Genomic DNA, 26174 nt, shown 5'->3' on the forward strand with positions numbered 1-26174 from the left:
ATGGAGGCCTTGCGCTTCAGGATTATTCATCTGTGAAAGAACTTCTAGGGAATTTCTGACATTGCCCAATGAACCAGAAATGTGAAAGAGTGAAAAGTTCAAGGTAACTGTTTTGGTGCAACACATTCATCCTGTATAATTGCCTGGTAACAAGTGCCACTCATCTCAGTAGAATTTACTTACATGTAAAGCATGAATAAAATTCCAGTGTTAATGAAGTTCTGCTTCATATCTCACAAGTTTGGGATTTTGTTTTCTGAGTTATACTTTAATCTTGCCCCCCAAAAAGCATGTTTCCAGGACATGACAGTTGTGCTCTATATAGCTGTGGGATTGGCCAACTAATCGTGCCCTCTGCTGTCCCCCTGGAGAGCCAGAAGGATGTTGAACATTCATCGTGGGTTAATCTATTGTGCATTCTTTTTCCAAACTTTCTTTTGAGAGTTTTTGTTTTACTCTATCCATTTAAGAGACCAAAAAAAAAAAAAAATGGAGAAAGATCGTTAGATATTGATCTACAGATTTTGAATCTATGTCAGGTCCAACAATCTGGAAAAGAATTCCCAGCAAGAACATCCTAGAATGTATTTAAAACAGCTCCTAAAGGGAATAATAGCCTTAGAATGAAAAAATATCACATCTGTATCAACAACCAAACAAGGACAAACGAGCACTGCATAGCAGAACTGAACAGTTTTATGTTCTCAAAAATATTCTGCACCCATCTGGAAAAGGATGATGGGAGCAGCATACAAAAAACTCATGACTGGATTTTATCATTTGCCAGTGTTGTAATACTGTCACCTTAAAAAGGGATGCAACGATTACACGTAAGTTAGGGAATATTTGTGAATTGATTTTTATCGTTGCTTGTACTCTTCCTCTAATATGTTTTTATCAACTCCTCTATAATAAATCCTTGAACTTTTAAATGGTATAAATGTGTCAGCTTCAAGGTTAATTCCATGTAATTATACTTTGACTCAGGCAGACTAGTAGGGACAGGGAAACTAAAGCTTACTCTAGGACAGTGTTTCTCAACCATGGCAACTGGAAGATGCGTAACGGAGGAATTCTGAGACTTAGAAGTCCTCACATCTTCCAGCTACCACGGTTGAGAAACACTGCTGTATATTGGGCATCCAATTTTGTGCCACGTGACTGAGGATCTTTGTGCCTTCTTACTCTGTTCAGACATGTACCAAAAAAAAAGAAAAGATGGAATAATCAAGTCTGCTAGAGTCCCTAACATTTATCACAAACTTTTTCTATAAATAGGTCTACGCTTTCACTACTGGTGCCTTCAAATGCATACCCTTAGAATTGCTAATAACAAGGTATTGAAGTATGGAATTTCTCCCCTTTCTGATAGCTTCCCCCCCCTCCAGCAACAAGAAGAAAAAAGCAAAGAATAATACTGGGAACTGCATGACAACACCCTCATCAGAAGCCACACAACATGTAGAGAGCAGCAGTTACAGTTGCATATTTGGTTGATATTTTAACAAATAGATTGGAGTGTGACCAGTTGACCACAATTTTTGTAAGACAAGGATGCTTCTGAGTTGATGGATGTGTTAACATATAACTCTGAGGCCAGGATAAATTAGGAGTAAATCAGAGTTGGTCTGGCAGATAAGCATATGAACAAGGTGTGTTTTCCAATTTTTGGCTTGTTTTCCTCAATTATCTGTTGATGCCAGAAAAAAAAGTTGTAGCTCTGGACCCAAAAGATGATAAGTCAGGGGTTCTAACCATGACCTCGTTCTAATTCCCAGATATGACTTGCTGTAAAAGCCATTCATGGTTTATTTCTTAAGCTGGTTTCAGACATCGTACTAAGCCAAAAATAAATCGTGTTGTTTCTTAAAGTTATGTATAAATTACATCTGATATGGGTGTTAAATAACAAAGGGCTATAAAAGGTTACAATATAGATCACATGGAAATCAGTCTCTTGATTTCCATGTGATCTATTTTGCATAACCCTCTGAATATAATTTGGGCATAGGGATTAAGGCCATGTAAAATATGGAATAAAATAAATCTACAGGATTAGGCATATAGTTTCAGAAAAATTATAGGATTTAAAATTCAAGTAAATTTAAATTTCTTTGAGAATGAAAAAATTTCTGAACATAAATGATTTAAAGCTACAGTATATAATGAATCCCTTAAACTATAAAAATTATTTGGGCTTCCAAAATGAATTCTGAAGAACTATTTTATTATGGCAGTGCATAATCCTGATGAAGATGTTAGGACTCTGCCCTTTATTTCTCTTCCCTATATATTTGTAAAACAACCATCAGTAGTAGACAGAAGTGGAACATAAGGTGAAAGGATTCCATAGACCCATCAAATCTCCATTTTTACTTCATTTTAGTTTCATTACAGAAACATTCTTTCACAGTATCAGAAGCCAAATGGAGAACTGAAACATATTTCTGAAGACTTTCTGCAATTGGATGTTGAGATTGCCAGTCTACCCGCATAACCTCAACTTCCCAGCAGCAGCCATCTACCTGTCTGCCAGCCTAATTGTGAGCCACCTGGGTCTTGTTGGCTTCCCTGTTGACTTTGTTTATTAGAAGTTACAAGGTGGTCCTCACTTAATGATCTTCAGCCCTCCTCGTTTCACACCAACAACTAAGAGTGCCAGAATTACTGTTGCTAAGTGACGCAGTAATGTGATAGCCCACTTGTCCTGTGCATCGCTAAACAATGGAAATTATTCTTCCAATATCCATTGTTAAGCGAGGGCTGCTGGTAGATGTATAACCAACAATGAATGTGGCTTTTCTTTTTCACATAATTTCTCTGAGTATGGATGCTTTCCCATTGTGTTGATCAGTTCCTCCAGCTATTGTAAATCTTGGCACAGATAACTATTTGGATTCCTTGTACTCAATCTATGTACAATATTTGAATTACTGGAGTGAGAACTGTTACTCAAAAGGCTTTTGGATTAAATTAATTAATTTTAAGTCCATCGAAAAGATTTTCTAGCCATCAAGCTTTTATATCGTATTAACACACATGACCTTGCACTGGGAATCTATTGCCTCACTTCTGCGTAAAAGGGCAAGCAAGGTGATGCCTCCGACTATTCGTGAAAGGACAGATGTTCCAAACAACAACCCCAAATGAGAAATCCATGTATTGCGTACGTCAGTCCAGGGCAGTTCCAAAATACAAAACATTAGTCTCTCGAGTGATCTTTCTACAGCTGCTACACTCTTGTGTTTGTCTTATTTCCCATGTGGTTGCTGTTGACTTCTTCATTCCTTTCTGAAAATTAAGATCAGCTGTGGAGACCTAGCCCAGAACTTGTTCCATCAAAATATTTGCTGGACATGCCTCATAATACAACAAACCTCAGCTATCCACATTGTAATAATAGGTTAGAAAAAACTAAACTCTTGCTTATAATTTTATCCTTTCTGTTGTGCGTATGTAATACTACAGAGAGTGTGATACTTTGGTATTTTTTTATTTTAGCATTTTTCTTTTTTGGGTAAATTGTATGGAAAACAAACCAGTTCTTCCTTTCATGTTAATACAATGAATGTTTTCTTTCTAGTACTGTATTTTCCCATGAATGCAGGATGTCATAGGCCAAAATTCTGACAATGTTCCAATCAACTCTGTGTATTGTTAGCCTCAGGAATCTTCAAACCATGATTCATCCGAGGCGGCTGATCAATCAGGCATCTCCTGATCAGCTAGAGCAGTCAGATGTGATGAGGCATGATCCTCAAACCTCAGGTCTCAATGCATTCAATGGCAAGCACAGCAGCGCCATTCACCGAGTTTCCTTGCTAGGTAGAGGTAAAGGTAAAGGTTCCTCTTGCACATACATGCTAGTCCTTTCCGGCTCTAGGGGGTGGTGCTCATCTCCATTACAAAGCTGAAGAGCCAGCGCTGTCCGAAGACGTCTCCATGGTCATGTGGCCGGCATGACTAAACCGTGAAGGCGCACAGAACGCTGTTACCTTCCCACTAAAATGTTCCCTATTTTTCTACTTGCATTTCTACATGCTTTCGAACTGCTAGGTTGGCAGAAGCTGGGACAAGTAACGGGAGCTCACTCCATTATGCGGTGCTAGGGATTCGAACCGCCCAACTGCCGACCTTTCAGATCGACAAGCTCAGCGTCTTAGCCACTGAGCCACCACGTCCTTGCTAGACAAAGGGCGAATTCTCAATAATTGTAGAAGAATAATGTTAATGAAAGAAGGCAAATATACATGTCACAGGCTAGAGAGAAATTCCCTGAAGGTGAGCTCCATCATGAGTCCATAAGTTCGGAAGACAAAACCTTTGGTCCCGGTGACTGACCCAGATTGGATCCTATAATAATGTTAATTATTCAAATTAAATGTGCAGGTTTCATTCAATTAAAAAATAAAACTATATTGGCAAGCTCTATAAAGTACTGTATATTCATTAGCATCAAGATAAGTTACCAATTTTAAAAAGGACACCAATCTCATCTGCCCTACTGCAATACTGATCGAGGATTGTACATGCTTTAAGGCAGGGCTGTCAAACTTGCGGGTGGGGCTGGATGCCTCATGTGCTGGCCACGCCCACACCCAGTTTAGGGAAGGGAGGGGGAATCCCGATATGTCACATGACGCCACCGTGATGAGTTTGACAGCTCTGCTTTAAGGCATTTGTCCATGTATTAATGTTTGGAACAAGTGACTGAATCAGCAGGAGCCAATCAGAAGAAGAGGTGTCAGAAATCTCAAAAGGTCAGCAATGGATCAGCCTCTTGGGGGTGGATCTAACCAGAATTCCAGCACTATCAGCCACAGGGCCAATGAGGAAACCTGGGGTATGGAAAAGAAATCACAGGAAAGAAAAGTTATTTCTGCTGCTTTAGATTTATTGAGGCTGGATCACACCTATAACTCTTTGGAGCAAGCTGTAGTCACTTGATGAGCTGAACAAGATGCATTGAAACAAACTGTCATCAGTAAAAACAGCTCCAAAAGTGATTCAGTTTTATTGGGGAGGTTGGGGAGGAGCTGGTTTGTGTCAATCTTGCCGGTTTTAGCCCTGTAGGCATCAATTTTTTTTATTTTAATACTGAAGTTCCGCAATCATTACTTCTATCTCACTCGCCTTTTAAATGCTTTGTTTCACACCCTGGTATGATGTCTTGTAACAGAGAGCAATCAGAATGACAACAATGGAACACTGGAAAGATGTGTAAAACTCACCAGAAGTAGAAATCCAAAACATCAGTAAATGTAGACTAGAAACCCAGCATAGACACATTTGCCGTTTCATCATTTCCAACTTCTTTGTGAGATTAGAAATTGATAGATTAGAATACACACACACACACACACACACACACACACACAGATTTAGGGTGGAAGAGAGCAAAAAACGCTGCTGTCTCTTTTTCTCTCTCATATACACTCCCCAGTCCCAGAAAGATTTTCAATTTCCTAGCCTTCCCATTGCCAGGGGATAATAGGAACTGCAATCCTTGGGGATACTAGGCTGGGAAAGACCGATCTGATCTCTTATATGGACAGTCTATAAGTGCTTATACAGGTAGTCCTCAAGTTATGACCACAATTGGGCCCAGAACCTTGATCATTTAGTGAAGCAGTTGCTCAGCAAAGGCATCCATGTGACTGCTCAACAATTCCGCTCTCCCGGTTGCAGCTGTTCAGCAGCCGGTTAAAAGACTTGCCTGCCAAAGGAGAGCCAGCAATTCCCTTCCATCCATGAAATTGGGCTACAGAAAAACAAAGTTTGGATCCCAAAGATTTCTGCAGCTTGATTAAAGGATTTCCCAAGCAGGGGTGAGGGGAGTAATTCTTCAGCAGCTTGCAACCTTTTCTGCCCCATTGACTTTCTGGAGAATCCCGGAGAGAAGATTGCAAATGACCATCACATGAAAAGAGGGCACTTTCCAACCAGTTGTAAGTGTGCACAGATTGTCAAGTTTCCAGATCACAAGCACATTACAGCAGGGGTGGGGTGGGGGGCAGGGAACAGCATGCTGTTTTAGAATGGCCAGAAGTGCTTTACTTTCTGGAACTTCGTATTTTTGAACTTTCATTAGATGGCCAGTTGTAAATCGGGTACAATGTAATAATAGTAGAATATAATAATCAACTTTTAACCCCAGCGCTATCTATACATAATAAGGACCTGCAAAAGCAGCCTTTTAAATTCTGAGAGATGCTGCAATCTTTCAGTTCAAACAGCAACCTTTCCTTTAGTTTTTCCTTGGATTGAAAACTCCTTAGACTCTGCATGTTACACAATTCAGCCACCTTTGCAAACAACTATGCAGACGTACATGCAAGTAAGGTTGCAACAATCCGAATACTTGCAAGAATCTGTACAATGGCTCATCTTTTTCACTTATCCTTTCTTCACTCTACTGTGTGATTTAAGAAAGTGAGATCCATGATGCCATCTAATTATCCGTCTCTTAAAAACCCAGGTTGATTAGCACATTTTATTTTCTGAAGGGATTGCAACCTGAGGGATGAAATAAAGGTTCCTACGCTACTTGTACAAAACGCATAGCTGTAGAACTAACAATGAACTGAGAGACTATTTCTAACGATGTGCTACTTGTAAATGAATGAGGTATATAACTGAATAAGCCTATATGCATGCTTCTCTCACGAGTTTTTTCTGGCAATTAAGGTTTCTTGTGAAATGTATCCATGCCGACGCTAGAAGGAGCTACATTACCACACATCCTTCCCACGTTTTTCCTTGCAGAGGATGAAATATGAATGTTTATTTCATTTGTGGCTTTACAGTCTTGGGCCACAATTCTGAAAGCATCCCGTCTGTGGACAAAACTAGAAGCAACCAACTAGGAAGACGTTTCTTTGCTTCGTTTCAGGAACCTCGAGCTGTTCCGTCGCTCTCCCCAGAAGCAGTAATGAGGGGTCTCCAACCTTGGCAACTTTAAGCCTGGCGGACTTCAACTCCCAGAATTCCCCAGCCAGCAAAGCTACCCCTGATCTAGATGGCGGTTTCTCAACTTTGGGAATTGAAATCGTCATGTTTTTCAAATAGCCAAGGTTGAGAAAACCTGATCTGTGGTCGATTCCCAAATTCTCCGATTAGGGGGAGTTGCATTGCGGTACAATGGAGGGGCGCCGGGTTGGGGGAAGCAAACGTAAGGTAGGTGCTAAAGGGGAAAAAAAAGACTGACCAGTTTCGCACACGATCGCCCCACAAACCTCCCACAAACCTAACGGTGCGGACCAGAGAGAAAACCGAAGTCGTTTGAGACACTTTCGGATTTGCGCTTCAAAGCTTGAGCGGTCTTTACAGGGATCGCTTTATTTTTTTTTCACCTGAGGACACAGGCCAACGAAATCCGGTTTCTCAGCCTCAGGCGCACCGCAGCGGGAGCTCCGCTACCTGGGCCATTAAAAGAAGACTAAAAATAAAGCAGGGCCGACCGCAGACGGCTGAAAGGCCGGGGCTCTGCTTCGCTCGTTAGCTGTCCTCGAAGGCTCCAAATGAAGCGGTCTCCGCAAGCCGCCAGCTTGGCCTCTAAGATAAGAACACGGAGGACTAGCGGCTTGGAGAAATGGAATTGTCAAACTCTCTTTTAACTTCGGGCGCCGCTCCCTCTCCTGTCCTTTCCCGAGAAGGAAAGCCTTCCTGGGAGGAACGGGCCAAGTGGAGCGTGGGGGGGTTGGCGGTGGGAAAAAGGGGCCGGCTCGCCCAAGGGGCTGATCGAAAGCAGCCCCGACGCCTCGTCTCCCTGTGCTGGGAAGCGTCCAGGCGGCAAGAGCTGCAAGCCCGATGAAGAAGAGAGCAGCGCTTCCAATTCAGAAAGGTGAGTTTTCTTCTCGGCGCTGGGCTCGGAGCGGCGAGCCGAGGGGGCGGGGCCTCCCGAAGGCGGGGCGGGCCCTTCAGCGGCGCTGTCTTTGCAAACGGAGGCTTGGCTCGCCGAGAGAAGGGCGGAGAGGCGTGTTTCTCCCCGCCCCCCCTTCCCTCTCCCCCCCCCACACACACGCACACCATCGAATCCCGGAGCCCAGACAGCATCGTGTGGCGCGGCGGTGGCGGCCGCCCGTCTGTCTTCCTTTCCGCCCGCTCTCCAGCCATGACCCTGCGAAGACTTCGGCGCCTCCGGCCCGGAGCCCCGGCGCAAGAAACGGCGGCGAGCGTGGCCGGGCCGGAACCTCCCGGCGGGGGTCGAGCGTCGGAGCTGGAAAAAGCGCTGGCGGCCTCGGGGGGCACCTTGCCCCGAGCCAGGAAGGTAAGGGGAAGAAGGGGACGCCGCCCTGGCGGAGGGGGGGACGCGGCGGCAAGAACCGAGCGTTGCACACGCGCGATCCTCCTAACCCGGCGCCGGCCCTCCTCGGTCCCTCTCGAGACACACACACACACACACACACACACACACACACACACACTCCTACCAGTCCTGGGTGTGTCTCGTTGCGGACCCGATGAACGCCGTTGCCAGCGCTCGTCTAGCCCCTGCCTTTCCCGTGACCCCAAAGACTGGGACCTAGGGAGGAGATCCCCCTGCCCTCCCGGCCACTCGGGCTTTCGCTGCCCAGTCCTGCGAGGAAGGGCTGCCTTTCCCCCCCCCCAGGCTGATCGCCTCCCGTTCATTCTCCGCGAAGGCATCGCCTTTGCCCTCCCAACCTCCCCTCCGAGGCCTGCCTGGGGTCAACGCGGGTGGTAAGCCGTCCTCCTTCCATCACCTGCGGTAGTCCCAAAGGTGCTTCTCCTACACCCCACACACCCCAAAAATTAAAGGCAACTGGACTTTCTGGTTTTTCTTTGAAAACGTTTCGCTTCTCATCTAAGAAGCTTCTTCAGCCTTTTGACAGAAAAACCATCCAGTTGCCTCTTGGGGCGGTGGGGGGGAGCACCTTTGGGACAAGCACAACCTGGATGACTGAGAATCTCCATAGACAAAATCTACCTGCGGTACTTCTCGATGCGCTTCTCCGCACCTTGAAGGTCCCCTGTGAGAGAGAGAGGTAGCCGAGGGGAGGAAGATTCACACACTCACACAGATACACACTTTCTGGTGTGTTTGTGATCTGCTGCTGCCATCCCGACTCCTCCCATCCCACCTTTCCTGACAAAACTTAACGCCTCTCTCTAGGGTGGGGATGGTAGAAAGTGCGAAGCTGGAAGCGCAAGTTTTCCACACAGCCACCAGAAGTTCCTTGAAGTGCTAAAGGTCTCCGAGCTTGACAACTTTAAGACTTGTGAAACTTCAACTCCCAGAATTGGCTGGTTGGGGAATTCTGGGAGTTGAAGTCCACAAAAGTCTTCAAGTTGCCAAGGTTGGTGACCTCTGTTGTAGTGGACCTGTTTGTCCTGGGATTGACCAATTGTCCTGGATTTGCTTGGAGAAGCTAGGGGACGTATCTCCTGGGTGGGCTAGCCTCTCTTCTTGATTGTTACCATTTAGTATCTGGAGGCAATTTAAACTTAGTAATTGACTGATGGCTTCCAGTCCATGAAAGTAGTACTGTAAATAAAAATTAATGGGTGGCAAACCACTTTGGGGACTTGAATCTATCAAGGGAGGGGGAGGGAGGGCTTCTGTGAGATAATTTTTTGGGGAAACTACTCTTTGGCCCAACTAGTTACATTTGCAGCTGATTTTCTAGATGGAAAAGCATCACATATAGGTGCTCACTGAACTAGTTTCTTACATTGCAAAAATGTGTGGGCTTATGTTTCACAAAGCCTGTTCAGTGAGAAAATTTACCTGACTGCATATCCTACTGGACTTAGTGAGAATATATATTTGAATAAGCAAACATTGTGCTCTTTTTTTAGATACAAATGTAAAACATTGACTGTCTACATTCAAAGAGGTTGTGGTTTTCAGATGTTTCATTGTTTGCATGGGTTTCTTGCTCTCTGGTGAAGAAGAAAAATGTCCATCTGTTCAACGTCTCAAATTCTGTGGTTATTGTTCCCCTCCTAGTTACAGAACAATTTTTTTTCATTGAACCCTGATTACTTCGGTACAAAGCAAAAAAGTCTAGGAATTCTAGAATTCTCAGTGCAGGGACTGAACTGAGCTCCCAAACCTTCCACCCCAAAATTGATTCCTGAGAGCTCCTGACTTCATTCCTTTCAGACTCATTTATTGAGGGGAACAGAGGTGGCATTCAGCAGGTTCTGACCAGTTCTGGAGAACCGGTAGCGGAAATTTTGAGTAGTTCGGAGAACCGGCAAATACCAGCTCTGACTGGAGATTTTGCAGTCTCCTTCCCCCGCCACGCCCACCAAGCCACGCCCACAGAACAGGTAGTAAAAAAATTTGAATCCCACCACTGGAGGGGAAGAAGTGGTGTAATTCACTTTGCCACGGGAGCCAGTACAGATCAGCCAGTGAACTATTAACTAATGCAGACTAATCTTTTATCTATTGCTAGGTTGGGTTATCGCCGAATTATTTGGAAACTTCTAAGTGCGTAAGAAGGGGGAAAATGCTTCTTAAAATCATTCCCTTCTCCGAATCATCCTAGTGCTCTCTTGATGAGTTAGAGTCTGTAGGTAGCTTCCATAATTCAAGCTAGCAAGGTGGAAATGTAAGTGGCGGGTTGCAGTGCTTCCGGGATATTAAAATGGAAAGAAATACTGTGCTGTTTTCTTCAGTAGGGGTTTATGAAACAAGTTCTATATCTAAATTTGTTTCTGAGATGTTAGGTTGGCAATTCTAACCCTGTTTTGAGGGGAAAGGTGCTGGACTACTTTTGGATTCAGTACTAAGTGACTATGGTTTACGGTTCTTAGTGCTCATTTTAATAAATCTGTATGTGTCACCGTTACTGCTGCAGATACTGCTGCCTCCAGTTCATCATTTTATGACTGTGGTGACTGTGGTTTAAATGGGGAATTAATTTGTGTGGTCTCTTTTTTTGTGTAAGAGGGGATAATGGCACAATAGAACAGCCCTTCTTTGTCTCAACAAAGGGCAAGATCAAAAAGCTTACAAGAAGCTACTCAGAAAAGCCAAAAAGCTTTGCTAGGTCTATTCAAAATGAATCAAAACTAACAGAGATATTTATACCTCATGAAAGTATCCTCAGAATAACTGGAAACCTCTTTTAGCACTCACAGATGCTTTCGTATATATGTTTAAGCAAAAATCCCCACCCACCGCGTTTGAACTATATATCCCACTAAGTACAGGCACTGGTGGGATTCAATTTTTTTTTTTCCTGCCAGTTCTGTGGGCGTGGCTTGGTGGGCGTGGCAGGGGAAGGAGACGGTAAAATCTCCAGTCAGAGGTGGTATTTGCCGGTTCTCCGAACTACTCAAAATTTCCACTACCGATTCTCCAGAACTGGTCAGAACCTGCTGAATCCCACCTCTGGGTATAGGTAATCCTTGACTTATAACCATTGTTTAGCAATTATTCAAAGTTACAATGGCACTGAAAAAGTTACTTATAACTGGTTCTCCCACATGACTGTCGCAACATCCCTATGGATATGTGATCAAAACTGAACCACTTGGTATTTACAATTTACAATTGTATTTACAATGGTTGCACTTTCCCAGGATCATGGGATTGTCATTTTTGACCTTCCCGACTGGCCTATTACAAGCAAACACAATTGGAGTGGTGGGGGAGAGGAAAGGGGTGACTGGATTTGCTCAATGATCACATGATTCATTTAACTGCAGTTATTCACTTAACACTGTTGCCAAAAAAAATGTTGATAGATTGAGTATAACTTGCTTAAGAACTACCTTGCATAGCATAAGGGAAGTCTGGACTCAGTTGCAGTTGTAAACTGAGGAGGGTGCAGTACTGCAAACTACTTCTGCTGACTGCCAGCTGCCTGCAATTTGGCAGTTCAAATCCCACCAAGCTCAAGGTTGACTCAGCCTTCCATCCTTCCGAGGTGGGTAAAATGAGGACCCAGATTGCTGGGGACAATAGGCTGACTCTGTAAACCACTTAGAGAGGGATGTAAAAGCGCTGTGAAGCGGTATATAAGTCTAGGTGCTATTGCTATTTATATTCTGTCCAGTGGTCGAGGGTCTATAGGCGTTGTTACCCAAAATATTTTTAGAGTCTTTGCATCGTCTACACACACACACACACACCACACACAAATCTAAAGCTCTATCCTGTCTAAAGCAAAGATAAATGCAATAAGGTAGTCCTCAATTTACAACAGTTCATTTAATGACCATTCAAAGTTAACAACAGTGCTGAAAAAAGTGACCTATGACCATTTTTCACAGTTTCAACCTTCCCAGCATCCCCGTGACCATGTGATCAAAATCCAGATGCTTGGGCAGCTGGTTCATATTTATGACCATTGCTGTGTCACAGGGTCATGTGATATTTTTTTTTGTGACTTTCTGCCAAGCAGAAGCGGGGAAGCCAGATTCACTTTACAACCGGGTTGCTCACTATCCACTGGGTGATTCACTTAACAACAGTGGCAAGAAAAGTCGTACAATGGGGCAAAATTCACTTAACAGATGTCTCAATTAACAACAGAAAGGTTGGGCTCCGTTGTGGTCGTAAGTTGAGGACCACCTGTATCTTGAGGGAGCATTAATATACATATATATGTATGTATGTATGTATGTATGTATGTATGTATGTATGGCATTCAGTTTTGTTCGGGTATTTTCCCACGTCATAGTAGTTGTGCTTTTAAAGTTGTAGCGACGTTTCAGCAGAATCTCATCTGCCATCATCAGGCTTCTGTAATATATATATATATTATATATGTGTGTATATATACACATATACATACATACATACATACATACATACATATCCAGACGAACACAATACAGAAGCCTGATGATGGCAGATGAGATTCTGCCGAAACGTTGCTACAACTTTAAAAGCACAACTACAATGACATGGGAAAATACCCGAACAAAGCTGAATACCATACATGTAAGTACCCACGAAAACTTAAGAAAACACACACACACACACACACATATATACACACACACACACACACACACACACACACATACATATATTTGTCGTTTAAGAACTTCAAATTGTATTCCAGAAACCACTTTGGAGTGTCAACCCCTGAGCTGCATTTGAAACAACTGTCAGAAGGAAACAGGGACTCGTTTCCTGTACGGCCCTTCGTTCCCATAATAGCGCCCTGTGGTTATGGCTGCCTGCTACTGTGTGCAGATGCAACAGCTGTTAAAAGAAACTCGGTCTGCTGTGACCCAGTGTGCCAGTGGTTTCCCCCTGACAGACAGTTCTAGACTTTATTAATCGCCCTCTGAGTGGCAAGAGGGAGGTGGCTAGACTGCCACACATGGGGTGACGTCTGTGCTGAAACACCTTAGCAACCGTGACATCACTCTTGCCCAGAACAGAAGCCATGTAACTGGGAAGAAACAATTACTGGAAAGAGGAAGAAGGCATGGGGACTGAATGAGCTTATAGCCTAATTTTCAGTGTTTTGCTTCCCCCCACCTTCAACCTCCCTGCTGGTTTGAGGTTAGCAGCAATATTTTGATTTCTGTTTCCTGTGCTCATTGCCAAGTATGGGAGTTCCCAAACAAGAAACACTTCCAGTAATCACGTTGCTTTCAGAGATGGCTTTTACCTCTAGCTATATTATATTCTAAGCCGTGGTGGCGCAGTGGTTAGAATGCAGTATTGCAGGATAACTCTGCCGACTGCCAGCAGTTCAGTTCTGATCGGCTCACGGTTGACTCAGCCTTCCATCCTTCTGAGGTCCCTAAAATCAGGACCCAGATTGTTGGGGGCAATTATGCTGACACTGTAAACCGCTTAGAGAGGGCTGTAAAGCACTGTGAAGCAGTATAAAAGTCTAAGCGCTATTTCTATTGCTACATCTGAAACTCCTGGCATGCACTGACAGTCCTGGTGTGTATCTGGTACTCATTCTACAGCATCCAGATATATATCTCTGTGTCAGACAGACCTCCGATGGCTGAGCCATGCTTCTATCAGCTTAATGGCATGGCTGCTCCTTTTCCCACAAACTTTTAAAAGGAATAAAAATTGTCCATCCTCACAAGGACCACCAGGCAGCTACTCCAGCTCAGTACTCAGGATTACCTCCGCAGAGATTCTACTTCTTGCTATCTCCTCCTCCTCTTTCAAATTGTTCAGCACAGAGTAGCGAACTATTTGGTGTCAGTTAACTTCTCCGTAGCGGGTTGTCCCTCCAGGCCAGTCTCATGAAATATTTTTACACCAAGAAGCAAGCGGATCTTTGAGAATGGTATGATACAACCTGTTGACATAGAACCTTTCCCCTATTGAGGCAATGCCTCGCAGATCTCCACTGAAGAAATCCAGATAGCTACAAGATGGTGGCAAACAAACCCAATTAATCCCGGTTTGTGGTCCAGATTTTGAGGGTCAGAAAGGCTTCCCTAGGGGGGAAAAAAAAAATAGTTAAAGACCAAGGGTTCTCATGCTCCAAATAATTATACTGTTGTATTTTTATATTATTTTCATGCGTTCTTCCTGAGGTGCCAGACTCAGTCAACCACAATGGTGATCAGGAGTCTAGCAGCACTTTCCCAACTGACATTATTTCATTAAAAAAGCTTAAGCTTTTGTGTTGCTTCATCAGATACATGAAGTGATGTGCTGATGTAGGATTTTAGCCCCTCTCCTTGCATTTGATGAAGCAGGCTGCAGTTCACAAAAGCTTATACCTTTTAATAAAAACTGTTACAATTGTTAGTTGGGAAGGATGCTTCCAAAACTCCTGGTTTGTTTGTTTTTTTTTGCTACCATAGACTTTCTTGTCCCCCCTCTTCAGTTGGTGACCTAGTGCAGATTACACTGAGCTCATTTTTTTTTTTTTTATCCTTCCCATCTTATTGACCTCCCTTGTTTATCCTGCTAGATGACAAATTCTTCATTTGTTTCTTCAAATACAGTAAACTGACCTGGTTGACCTGGAAGTTAAAAGCTTGATTTAATACAGGTGGGGCGCTAGAGTATCTACAGCAGGGGTCTCCAAACTTGGCAACTTGAAGACTTGTGGACTTCAACTCCCAGAATTTCTTTTCTAAGGTCTGTGCTGGAAACAAGGTTAGAAGCAACTCTGGAGGAATTCTGAGAGTCGAAGTCCACAAGTCTTCAAGTTGACATAGTTGTAGACTCCTGACCTAGTGTATCTCAGTTGCTTGAGCCACTCCTCCTCCGGATGATTGACAACTGGTTCATACTTAGGACGGTTGCAGTGTCCCGAGTTCTGGTGGTCCCCTTTTCCAGTCTTCTGACAAGCAAAATCAATAGGGAGGCCACAGTCACTTAACCCAGTGGCCCCCAACCTTTCTGTGCCACGGCCCGGTACTGGCATCACAAAATGATCCGCGGCCCGGTACCGGCATCAGCACGCATGACAAGGCAAGGCAAGCCGAGCGACCGGCCAGCCAGCTGTCCCCGCTTCTCCCGCCACCTTCAACTCCTCCTTTGTACCTTTGTCGATGGGCTTCGCTCGGGACGGTCGCTCGGCTCGCCTTGCCTTGGGTGCTGAAAGAATCCTTGCGCTCTTAGTTTCGTTCAAAGCCCACCCCACCTTCGATGAAACTAAGGCGCGAGGATTCTTTCATCACCCAAACGCCGCTTTCCAACCGGAAAAGCTCACCCGGAAGCACTTTCTCATCAAACAAGATGGCGGCGCCCAGCAAACCGGCGGCCCGGTAGGAAATGTTCCACGGACCGGACCGGTCCGTGGCCTGGTGGTTGGGGACCCTGACTTAACCAACTTAACAACTGAGGTGGTTCACTTAACAACTCTGGCAAGAATCGTAAAATGAGGCAAAGCTCACTTAACAAATGTCTCGCTTAGCAACATAAATTTGGGGCTTGATTGTGGTTGTAACTCAAGGACTTCCTGTAGTGTGGTTTTGGGTAAGGTTCTCACAGGTGGATGAAATGAAATGAATAGATTGGTATGTAAAGCCTTAAAACATTAACAGTCTATTTTGCGTTAACTCTTTTCAGAAACCATCCATTCAGAAAGGTTGACCTTGTCCTCTTCAATGACATCTTTCTGCAGACCATGAAGAGTGGGGGGGAAAAAATAAAGAAGCAGCAGTCCCCTGCCCACCACTGCTGTACAGGCTTTTTCAACATAAGTTACTATAACGGGAGTCCCCAAACTTGGCAACTTTAAAACTTGTGGACTTCAACTCCCAGAATTCCCCAGCCAGAATTCTGGGAGTTGAAGTCCACAAGTCTTAAAGTTGCCAAGTTTGGAGACCTTTGCACTATAAAGACTCTAGCCAATTGTTTTTCATAGAATTAAAAAAAACACCTCATGAATGCTGAAAGTTTATTTTAATTCTGCAATTGGTGGCAGGACCAAACAACAGATAACCTTGTAGGTCATCTAGTCCAACCCCCCACCCAAGCGGGAGACCCTACACCATTTCTGACAGATGGCAGTCCAATCTCTTCTTGAAAGTCTCAAGTGATGGCGCTCCCACAACTTCCGAGGGCAAGCTGTTCCATTGGTTGATTGTTCTCACTGTCAGAAAGTTTCTCCTTATTTCCAGGTTGAATCTCTCCTTGTTCAGTTTCCATCCATTATTCCTTGTCTGGCCTACAGGAGCTTCAGAAAATAGCTTGACCCCTTCCTCTCTGTGGCAGCCCCTCAAATATTTTAAGACCGCTATCATGTCTCCCCTGGTCCTTCTCTTTACTAGACTAACCAAGGCCAACCACAGGCAATTTCCTAGTTGGATATCTGGTAGCAGTTGTATGACCTACAATACATGAGTTTCTTTTTCTCATCATCCCAGAACTCCTGTTTGGGCCCTGGAGGAAAAGGTGCCGTTGTTTGGGTAACTTTGAGCCTAGGTCCCTCTTTCCTAGGAAACTCAGTGGTTTATGTTTAGGGGAGGATTCATTTCCCAATGCTTGGTTTTGCCCTGAAATGCCATGGGGTTTTCAGAAGGAAAACCTTTGTGCCCGCTTAGCTCCCCGAGTAATTTTGGCCTGATTGCTGTCTGAGAACTTCTTTTTAATATTTTTATTAGAATTTTACAGGTCAATAAAAGTATAAAGTGAAAAAAGCGGAGGGAGGGGAGAAAACAGAAATTTGGATTTTTGTCTAAGAAATTCTGAAGTGGAGTATTTCTTGAAAAAGGGTAAATGTGGAACGTAACGAGTCACTTTAAGAAGGACAATTCAGATATTAGATAGTAGGATAGGGAGAGAGGTGCTAAACCAGTGTTTCTCAAACTCTGCCACTTTTAAGATATGTGGACTTTTACTCCCAGAATTTCCCAGCTAGCCATGTCCCTCGTGCTGCCAAGTTTGAGAAACTCTTGTGCTAAATGATTTATTTATTCATTTAAATAGATGAGTAGTGAGCAGATATTTGTATGTCCTTTACCTTTTTCAAAAAGGAAAATTGGGTTTGGAAGAGTTGTCTGCTTTCACAGTTGTATGTTGTGCATGCTTGGCATGTGTGTGTGTCTGTGTCTGTGTGTATCTGGGCTGGAGACCACTTTTTAATTAGAATTTTTCAGTGCAGTAAAATATACAAAACAAACAAGAACAAAGATAGAAAATGAAAAAATAGAGATACAATTGCTCCTTCTTCTAGCAGTAATTATCATCGTAAACTTTTTTCCTGCATCTTCTAAATCATTTATAATCCCCAAATCATCAATTCATTCTTCTTTTCTTTCATACAAAGTCCATTTCCAATCTTTTTTTTTAAAGTATATGTTGTTTTATCTCTGATAAACTAGTCAGCTTCACCATTTCTGCAAGTATTGCTTTTCCAACACTATTCCACATAACAATAATTTTGCTGCAGTTACCATATACAGTATTAATCCCATATTTCTTTTCTAATTTCTGTACTGGAAACAAGGTTAGAAGCAATTCTGAAGTATGGAGAATTGAATGCAAGCCTTGCTCCACCCTGAGACTAATTGTATGCACATGGAGTGGAAAGAAATCCTCCAACGCCTTATATTGAATATATTTATGGTCTTTTAGCTCCAAGACCCATTCTGGTAATATTACACTGTATTTCTGATGGCTGAAAACATGTAGCCTGGTCAGTTGCATGGTGTCAGGTGATCTCACCCAGATTACACTGAGCTCATTTTTTTTTATCCTGCCCATCTTATTGACCTGCCTTGTTTATCCTGTCAGATGACAAATTCTTCATTTGTTTCTCCAAATACAGTAACTTGACCTGGTGGAGGAAGTTAAAAGCTTGATTTAATACAGATGGGGTGCTAGAGTATCTATAGCAGAGGTCTCCAAACTTGGCAACTTGAAGACTTGTGGACTTCAACTCCCAGAATTGCTTAGCCAGCTATGCTCAGGGGACCCCTGATCTACAGAGCTATCCTGGCCTTTCAAAGGAGCCATGTATTTGCCTGGGATGAACCTCATGAGGAGATGTCATAGAAAGAATAGAACTTCTTGGGGCTCCACATCAGGCACTGATGTGAGAAAGAAGCTAACCGGGTTAGGTCAAATTAGGGCTGAGAGGGGAGACCACTAGGAAATACCAGGGCTTGAGGTGAAACTGGAAAATAAAGAAAATTGTCCAAAACAAAGCAATGGTAAGCCAGTTCCATATACTTGCCAAAGGAACAACAGGAAATCCTCATTTAATCTCGGTTCAAAGCATGCTTTACAGATTTACAACCATAATTGAGCCCAAAATTTCTGTTGCTAAGCGAGACAGTTGGTAAGTGGGTTTTCCCCCCATTTTGCAATCTTTCTTGCCACAGTTAAGTGTATCTCTGCATTATAAAGTTATGAACTGAGGTGACGCAGTAGTTAGAATGCAGTACCGCAGGCTACTTCTGCTGCCTGCCGGCTGCCTGCAATGTGGCAGTTCAAATCCCACCAGGTTCAAGGTTGACTCAGCCTTCCATCCTTCCGAGGTGGGTGAAATGAGGAGCCAGATTGTTGGGGGCGGGGGGGTGTAACAGGCTGTAAACTCTGTAAACTGCTTAGACAGGGCTGTGAAAGCACTGTTAAAAGGGTATATAAGTCTAAGTTCTATTGCTATTGCTAGTAATACGGTTGTTAATGAGTCTGGCTTCCCTATTGATTTTGCTTGTCAGAAGGTTGTAAAAGAGGGTTGGGTGACCCCAGGACACTGCAACCATCATAAATATGAATAGTTGACAATCGTTGGGATGTTCATCATGTGATCGTGGGTTGTGTGAAAAACAGTTGTAAGTCCCTTTTTCCAATGCCGTTGGATCTCTGAACAATGATGATAAGTCAAGGACTACCTGTACTTTTTTTCCCAGGTGGTGAATGCCAACCATTCTGGCTTGCTTCATTTGCCAAGGTCTTGGATGGATTTTGGCCTATAACCTTGGAGGCCTGTAAAAACTGCAACCATAGGGAAGCTGCCTCCATCCATGACAGGAAACAGGCACTTTCTCAGCCCGCAGATGAAAAGCCTTGTTTGTTTATGGAACCATCAGCCATTTGCCCAGTTTGGGGGTGGCGGGGTGGGGAAGAGAGATGATAGCACAGGAGACTCATTTCACTTTCAAAACTGCAGCATGCAATGATTTGCATGGATTCTGAGTCCCCCCCCCCTGTGGTTCTGCAGCCTGGAATTTCTCAGGTTGGCATGGTGGGGGGGGAGGTGGAACTAAAGGACACTTGAGGGCCTTGCTATCTTTTGTGTTTGTCCCTTTTCCTGACAGCCTTCCCCCCCCGCCCCTCACCCCTCATAATCCTGGTTGCCTGGCACACCGTCTTCAGCCCAAAAGGGCGTTTAGCATTTCTCTCTGTTCCTGCCGCCCCCGCCTGATATTGGAAGCACATGTTTTTTCTCAGGATCTGGGTTTCATTACTGGTGGAGACAGACTTCTTCGCAGGTCTGAGGCTGCGCCCTTACATCTTGGGCCCAGGGAGCAACGGAAGAGGACGAAAGGGGATGAATAATCAGAGAAATGGAGCAGTTCTGCTACACAAGCATCCGCTTGCTCTCCGCTGGTTGCCATTTGGAAAAGCTTCTATCACTGCTGCTTTTGGCAAGACCCTCTTTCTTTTTCAGCTCCAGAGGTTCTTCCCTCCAGTGGGCTTGCAATGCAAGCTGTCTCATCCCCCAGCCAGGGTCAGTAGGCTCCCACACTCTCTGCAAACAGCAACCCGCTTGGCTCTTTGGCCTCTTTGGCTTCTTCTACACGTGGCAGCGACACACGCAGACAGGCGAGCACACCCTCCTACCGAACCCCCAGCTGGCAGCTTCAAGGCTCTGAGGTTGAGCCTGTGAACTCAGCATTTGGTTTCCTTGGCTGGATGCAGCAGTTCAAAGCCAAAAGGGAGGAGGAGGGAGGATTGGAGAATTGGAACATTCCCCCTATTGTACTTAAGGTCAGCCTGGAGCTGAGCTGGGGGTGGGCGGAAAGAAGTTTTGAATGCTCCTGTTCTTGGGACAATTGGGTATTTTTTTCCCCTTTCCTGCCTTAACAACGTGCATCTTTAAAAGATCCCAGCAACGTCCTAGACCAATGATGGCAAACCTTTGGGGCTTGGCATGTCAAACATTTGGAAAATGCCTAACTTGACTCTGCTGGTGTGTCACCCCCTCCCTCCCCACCTTGAGCAAAAGAGAAACAACTCTCTATCTCTCCCCCCGCACACCCACACATACACACCTGCCAGTCTAGGCCATCCTGAATAGCAGTACTCAGTGGCAGTGCTGAGGCTGGGCCTGAAGTGTAGGCCCAGTCTTTGATTTAACCCCTAGTGCTACTGCTGTCACACAAAAAGGCTGCCGCCACCATATCCCAAAGTGCAATTGTCCTGCAATCCAGCAGTCCCAGGATCTGCCATGCCCTGCTTACCTTTAGGCGGTGTTTCTCTTTCTGTTGACAGGCCCCTGCGGCCTACCCAAGCTTGCTCCCGATCACATGAAGCCTTCATTCTTGAATCAGCTTCACAGAATGCTTTTTTTCCATAGCCTCTTCAGCCTCCAAAAACTGCAAAAGCACATCCTATTCTCACTCGAAGTCTGGATATGCAGGCTGTGCAAGAACACACAGCATTCTCATGCAGCCTCTGAAAACTGCGCAAAAAAACTATTTCAAAAATAGTTGGATGTGTTTGTGCATGCCACTGTGTCCCTGAAAATGATGGTGTGACACCTTTGACACATGTTGGTTCGCCATCATTGTGTTAGTTAGACCCACATCCTTGGCCCACCGAAACTGGTCAGTGACACTCTCTACTGAACTACAAGTGAGCATTACGACTGAAAGCTGCTCAGAGTTACTTGATAGTGCAATGGGAAGCATATAAATGAAATAAATAAAATAAATACATGCATACAACTGCACGGGGATTGACTAAAAGGTTCCGAAGTCATCACCAGGTGTGTGTCTCCTATATCCTCCCAGCCATGAAATCAACGGGTATGTGTCCCTTGAGTCGACATTACTCTTACTTCCTGGCAAAAGAGATCTTGACCAGGAAGGATTTGGAACTGTAGGGAAGGGTGTGTAGTCAGTGAACATTAAAAAAACTCAATTGGACTATGCTTTTATCAATTATAATTGGTATTTTCATTGTAAACAACAAAAGAGGGTGTTCTAGTATTAAAAATCAGAATCAAAATAGAGCTAGAAGTGACCTATCTAGTCCAGCCTCCTGCTCAAGGAGGAGATCCTACACCATTTCAGATAAGTGACTGTCCAGTCTCTTCTTAAAAACCTCCAGTTATGAAGCACCCACAACGTCTGAAGGCCAGCTGTTCCACTGATTAATTGTCCTCGTTGGTAGGAAATTTCTCCTTAATTCCAGGTTACTTCTCTCCTTGATTAGTTTCCATCCATTGTTTCTTATCCTGCCCTCTGATGCTTTGGAAAATAAGTTCACCCCCTCTTCTTTGTGGCAGCCCTCCAAAGTACTGGAACATTGCTATCATGTTCCCCGCTCCCTCAGTCCTTCTTTTCTCTAGACTAGCGAAACCCAAATCCTGCAACCATTCTTCATATATACAGAGGCGTGTTACATGTAGACTACAAGCAGAAAACATTCCTCCTCATAAGTTAATCAGAATATTTGGGAGAGGTTCTTGACCGACACAATAGCTCTGCTTATTTAAGCATTTGGCTTAAGCACAGAGTGGATGCATGTTCATCTCCCACCAGTAGGAAACCAATGTCTGTGTCACTCTGTTGGTCTTATTATTTTTTGTATCATCATTACTATTTTGATATCGCCTTTGTTCCTGAAATTAGCATAGCCCTGTCTTTGCTTTTTCTCAGCTCCGAAGCAGAATGTCTGGATAAGTACCTGCTGTTTTTATTAAGTAGAATTTTAATTTTGACTAGCTTGCCACAGCCTCCTGGGTTCCATCCAGACTTCTCTGGAGGAAAGAGTGAAGACACTTCCCATGTACCTTGGGAAACAACTGCCATTACATTAGGATTCAAATCTATTTACTCCATTTTCAGCAGGCCACCCAAATATCCCACTTCACTGATGGGAGTTTGTTGAGGTTACTGAAATGCCACTGTCCAGCTTGACAAGCAGGGCCATTTCATTCCAACATGGAGCTGGAAACCCTTGTCTCCACCCTTGCTTTTACCATTCCCTTCCCCCCATGCTCTTAACAGATAATCAAAGTTGGAAGGGACCTTGTAGGTCATCTAGTCCAACCCCCTGCCCAAGCAGGAGACCCTACATCATTTCTGACAGATGGCAGTCCAATCTCTTCTTGAAAGTCTCAAGTGATGATGCTCCCACAACTTCCGAGGGCAAGCTGTTCCATTGGTTGATTGTTCTCACTGTCAGAAAGTTTCTCCTTATTTCCAGGTTGAATCTCTCCTTGATCAGTTTCCATCCATTATTCCTTCTCTGGCCTTTGGTTGCTTTAGAAAATAGCTTGACCCCTTCCTCTCTGTGGCAGCCCCTCAAATATTGGAACACTGCTATCATGTCTCCCCTGATCCTTTTCTTCACTAGACTAGCCATGCCCACTTCCTATAACTGTTCTTCATATGTTTTAGTCTCCAGTCCCCTAATCACCCTGGTTGCTCTTCTCTGTACTTTTTCTAGAGCCTCAACATCTTTTTTTATAGTGTGGTGACCAAAACTGGATGCAGTACTCTAGGTGTGGTCTTACTAAGGCTTTATAGAGTGGTATTAGGACCTCATTTGATCTCTTCTGAAAAGCCATTTTGCAATCCTGGACCCAAATTTAAAAACTCTTGCAAATGGTTGCAGCCGTGCATATAAAAAAGAGATTCGGTGCCTACAGGTCATTCTAGGCTGGGGGAAGAGGGTGGAGTGCTTGCTTGTCAGAGGCGGGCAGGAAGAATTCTTACATGAACAGCTGTTTATTTTCAAGCATAATTCCAATTGCATGTGTTGCTGCCTAATAGAAAACTGATGCTTCGTTTCTTGGCTGCGCCTTGCAGGAGACGTCGAGTTCAGCCATAAACCAAAGACATGCACGTTTGCACCCTTGTACAATTCAGAAAGTTTAATGAAAGCCAGAGCATTATCAATTGCCATGTTGTTTGCCATTATGCCAAGATGACTGAAATTCTTCAGGGGACACAACACGGCATGCATGTGGGGCCCCACCCACCTCCGAGGGTGGTTGAATCCATTTATATTAATAATTTTTTTTCCTAATTGGTCCTCCAAATTTCAGTTCCCATCATGTACTGTGTGGAAGCATCAACAATGAAAGTCTTTGTTCAGAACGGGCTTGGCAATTAATTTTATTTTAAAATTAGGGCTTCAGAATAAAATGGGCTTTCTCTTCCAAAGGTTTTTCTTTTTCCGTGGCACCAAGCCATGTAGCTTTGAAAGCCTGCAGTGTTCAGATGTGACTTTCTGAATGCTTTTCATCAACCCCGGTGGTGGGTGTAAGACCCTCTTAGTTGGCATTTGAGGTTTTGGGGTGGGGAAGTTTAACCAAGCTTGAGATGCCATTCTAAGAAACCTTCAGGCTTGTGTGGATATAAAGCACCAAGATGCCCCTAGGAGATTCAGCACTCTAGATGGTGATGTGCCATTTTGTTTTGATCAATTATTTTTTAGTCACATGATGCAAATCTCGGCTGGCTTCCTTGACAGTTGTTGTTGTTGTTTGCTTCAAGCAATGAAACAGAAACCTCATTCTGAATGTCCATGAATGAGGACCTAATGTGCTTTCAGTGTAGAGGAGTTCTCATTCATGCATTGTGCAAGTGGCTTCGTAAAAGTGAATAGCCAGTTTACGGGTAGCAATCCAAGTTGAGCTGATGATGGCATCAGAGGACAGACATCCCCTGGAGCAAAGGAACCGTTGTTTCTAACGTCAGCCAGAGATGAAGGAAACATAATCCAGATCAGGATTATGGGGGTGGGGGTACAGGATGAAGAACAGGGAATGCCTCCTCAGCTTGCCTCCAGCAGGCTCCCCATCCGAATTCCCCTCCTTTGTGTGTTGTTAACCAACTGCATGAATGGCCTCTTGTCTAGCAATCGGCTTCCCAAAACAACCTCTGCTTTGGAGTTAGCTGGCTAAGGCAGAGGCCCTGTTTCATTTTGGCAACCTGTTTACATTGCCAGGTTGACTGTGATAGGCCTCCAGAGCAAGCTGACAAAACTGAGCCTTTTAGCATCGTTGAAAGCACACATAATGAAAATGACCCTGGTAATTCTTACAACAGCTCGGTAAACAAGGTAGGAAAAGATTCTCTCAGATCTTGATGCCGCTTTAAGGACTGAAAGAGGAGTGAGTCATTAGGTGGCAGGAAAATGTGCTTCATACGCAGCCTTTAAGGCCTCTGACTCGGGGGTTGTTCTGTGGTTCCCTTGGGCCAGTCCTTGGCTCAGTGCCACCAGTGCTGTATCTGAATGAGGGTTTGGGGCCTGCCTCCTGCTATGCTCTTGGCTAATTGTCTTTTTTGCACCTCTCCCTCAGGGCTCTGCATTCAAGTGGCACTCTCTGAGCCAGTCACCTGAGCAGCACAGGTAGGTGCTAAGTCGTTCCCTTCTGCTGGGAGAGTTTCAATGGTGAATTTTGTCCTGCTCTGCTGATGACAGACTTGCTTTTCCCTATGTCGGCCTACAGAGAAAGCCTTGTCTTCGGTGTAGTCTAACCAAAAGCTGACTGTTTCTTGCTTGTGCTCACTTAGGACACTGTCCACAGCCGCCTCCAAGCAGTTCTCGTCTTCCCCTGTGGCTGGGAGTGAGTGAGATGGCCCTATAGTGGCGGGGGGGGGGGGTAGGGGAGAGAAGTAACAGAAATTATGCACCTGGAGGTAATTTACAAGCACCATCAAGGTATTTTGCCTTCTGGGATAGAGTCTTTGGACTAAGGACCCTTTGGCTGTGTTAACTCCAGTCCTGCATCTCCTGCTGGGGACAGAATTTCACCAGCTAAAACTTCAGAATGATGGTTAACCTCCCATGGAATAGGCAGTGCCTTTCACTCTTCAGTTTGTCTCTTTAACAGGTAAACTGTTCAATTGATAGTGATTTCAATTCCTCCTTTATCTCTCTGGTGCAACTTTCCTCAGCCTGGTGTCCAACAAAAGTGGGATGTACAATATAGTGCTCTGATTCAAAAGCAAAAAAAAGCATACACCTTTCTGCAACTCCTCCTGGGATCACATTAGGTAATAGGGGTATACAGGTTGTAAGGACCAATTCCCACGGTTACCTCTCGGTTAAGTAGGGCTTATGGGAATTGTTGTCTTAGAATATCTGATGGGCATCAGATTGCTATCCCTAATAGGAGTTGATATTACCGTCATGAAATCTTGATGCAAGAAGACTCAGATGAAGTATAGTTGAATGTTGCCTCACAATGAGACAGTGCAAAATATTCATCAATTACATTTGATATCGGATTACCTTCAAGCTTTAGGAATGTGCCCTTAAAGCTGCATTGGTGAAAGTTGCAAGAGCAAATTGCCACTTCAGCTTTTTAGGAAGAAGCTTTGTTGTGCAGAAAAAAAGACAGAGTCACGAAAGTGCACATTAGAGAAAGAACTTCAGTTTTTCGCTGCAGTTCTCCAAATGATTTGAGGTGAAATTCTCCTGAAGCTTTCTTAGAGAACAGAAAGTTGGGTTTCAACAGGGCACGTGAAAGGTGACTCTTCATTGCTAAATGGGGACAAAAAGAACTTCCAGTTTTGAAACATGGTAATTAAATATAGGATGACTGAATCCCATTATCTTA

At 44.2% G+C, this 26174-nt stretch overlaps 1 protein-coding gene and 1 long non-coding RNA gene across 2 annotated transcripts in view; one reads left to right on the forward strand and one right to left on the reverse strand.

Annotated features, from left to right (window-relative positions):
* LOC148132257 (uncharacterized) overlaps positions 1–26174 on the reverse strand; it is a 308260-nt gene that overhangs the window by 130870 nt on the left and 151216 nt on the right. The window lies entirely within an intron of this gene.
* TAMALIN (trafficking regulator and scaffold protein tamalin) overlaps positions 7908–26174 on the forward strand; it is a 31085-nt gene continuing 12818 nt past the window's right edge. Inside the window, exons 1-2 of the mRNA XM_026679998.2 lie at positions 7908–8269; positions 24912–24961. Coding sequence (XP_026535783.1) covers positions 8114–8269; positions 24912–24961 — 206 coding nt within the window. The 5' untranslated portion in view covers positions 7908–8113. The remainder of the gene's footprint in view (positions 8270–24911; positions 24962–26174) is intronic.

This window comes from Notechis scutatus, chromosome 2 (assembly GCF_049901735.1).
Source record: "Notechis scutatus isolate UNSWTSFEM ecotype Mainland chromosome 2, rNotScu1.2, whole genome shotgun sequence".
NCBI classification, from domain to species: Eukaryota; Metazoa; Chordata; class Lepidosauria; order Squamata; family Elapidae; genus Notechis; species Notechis scutatus.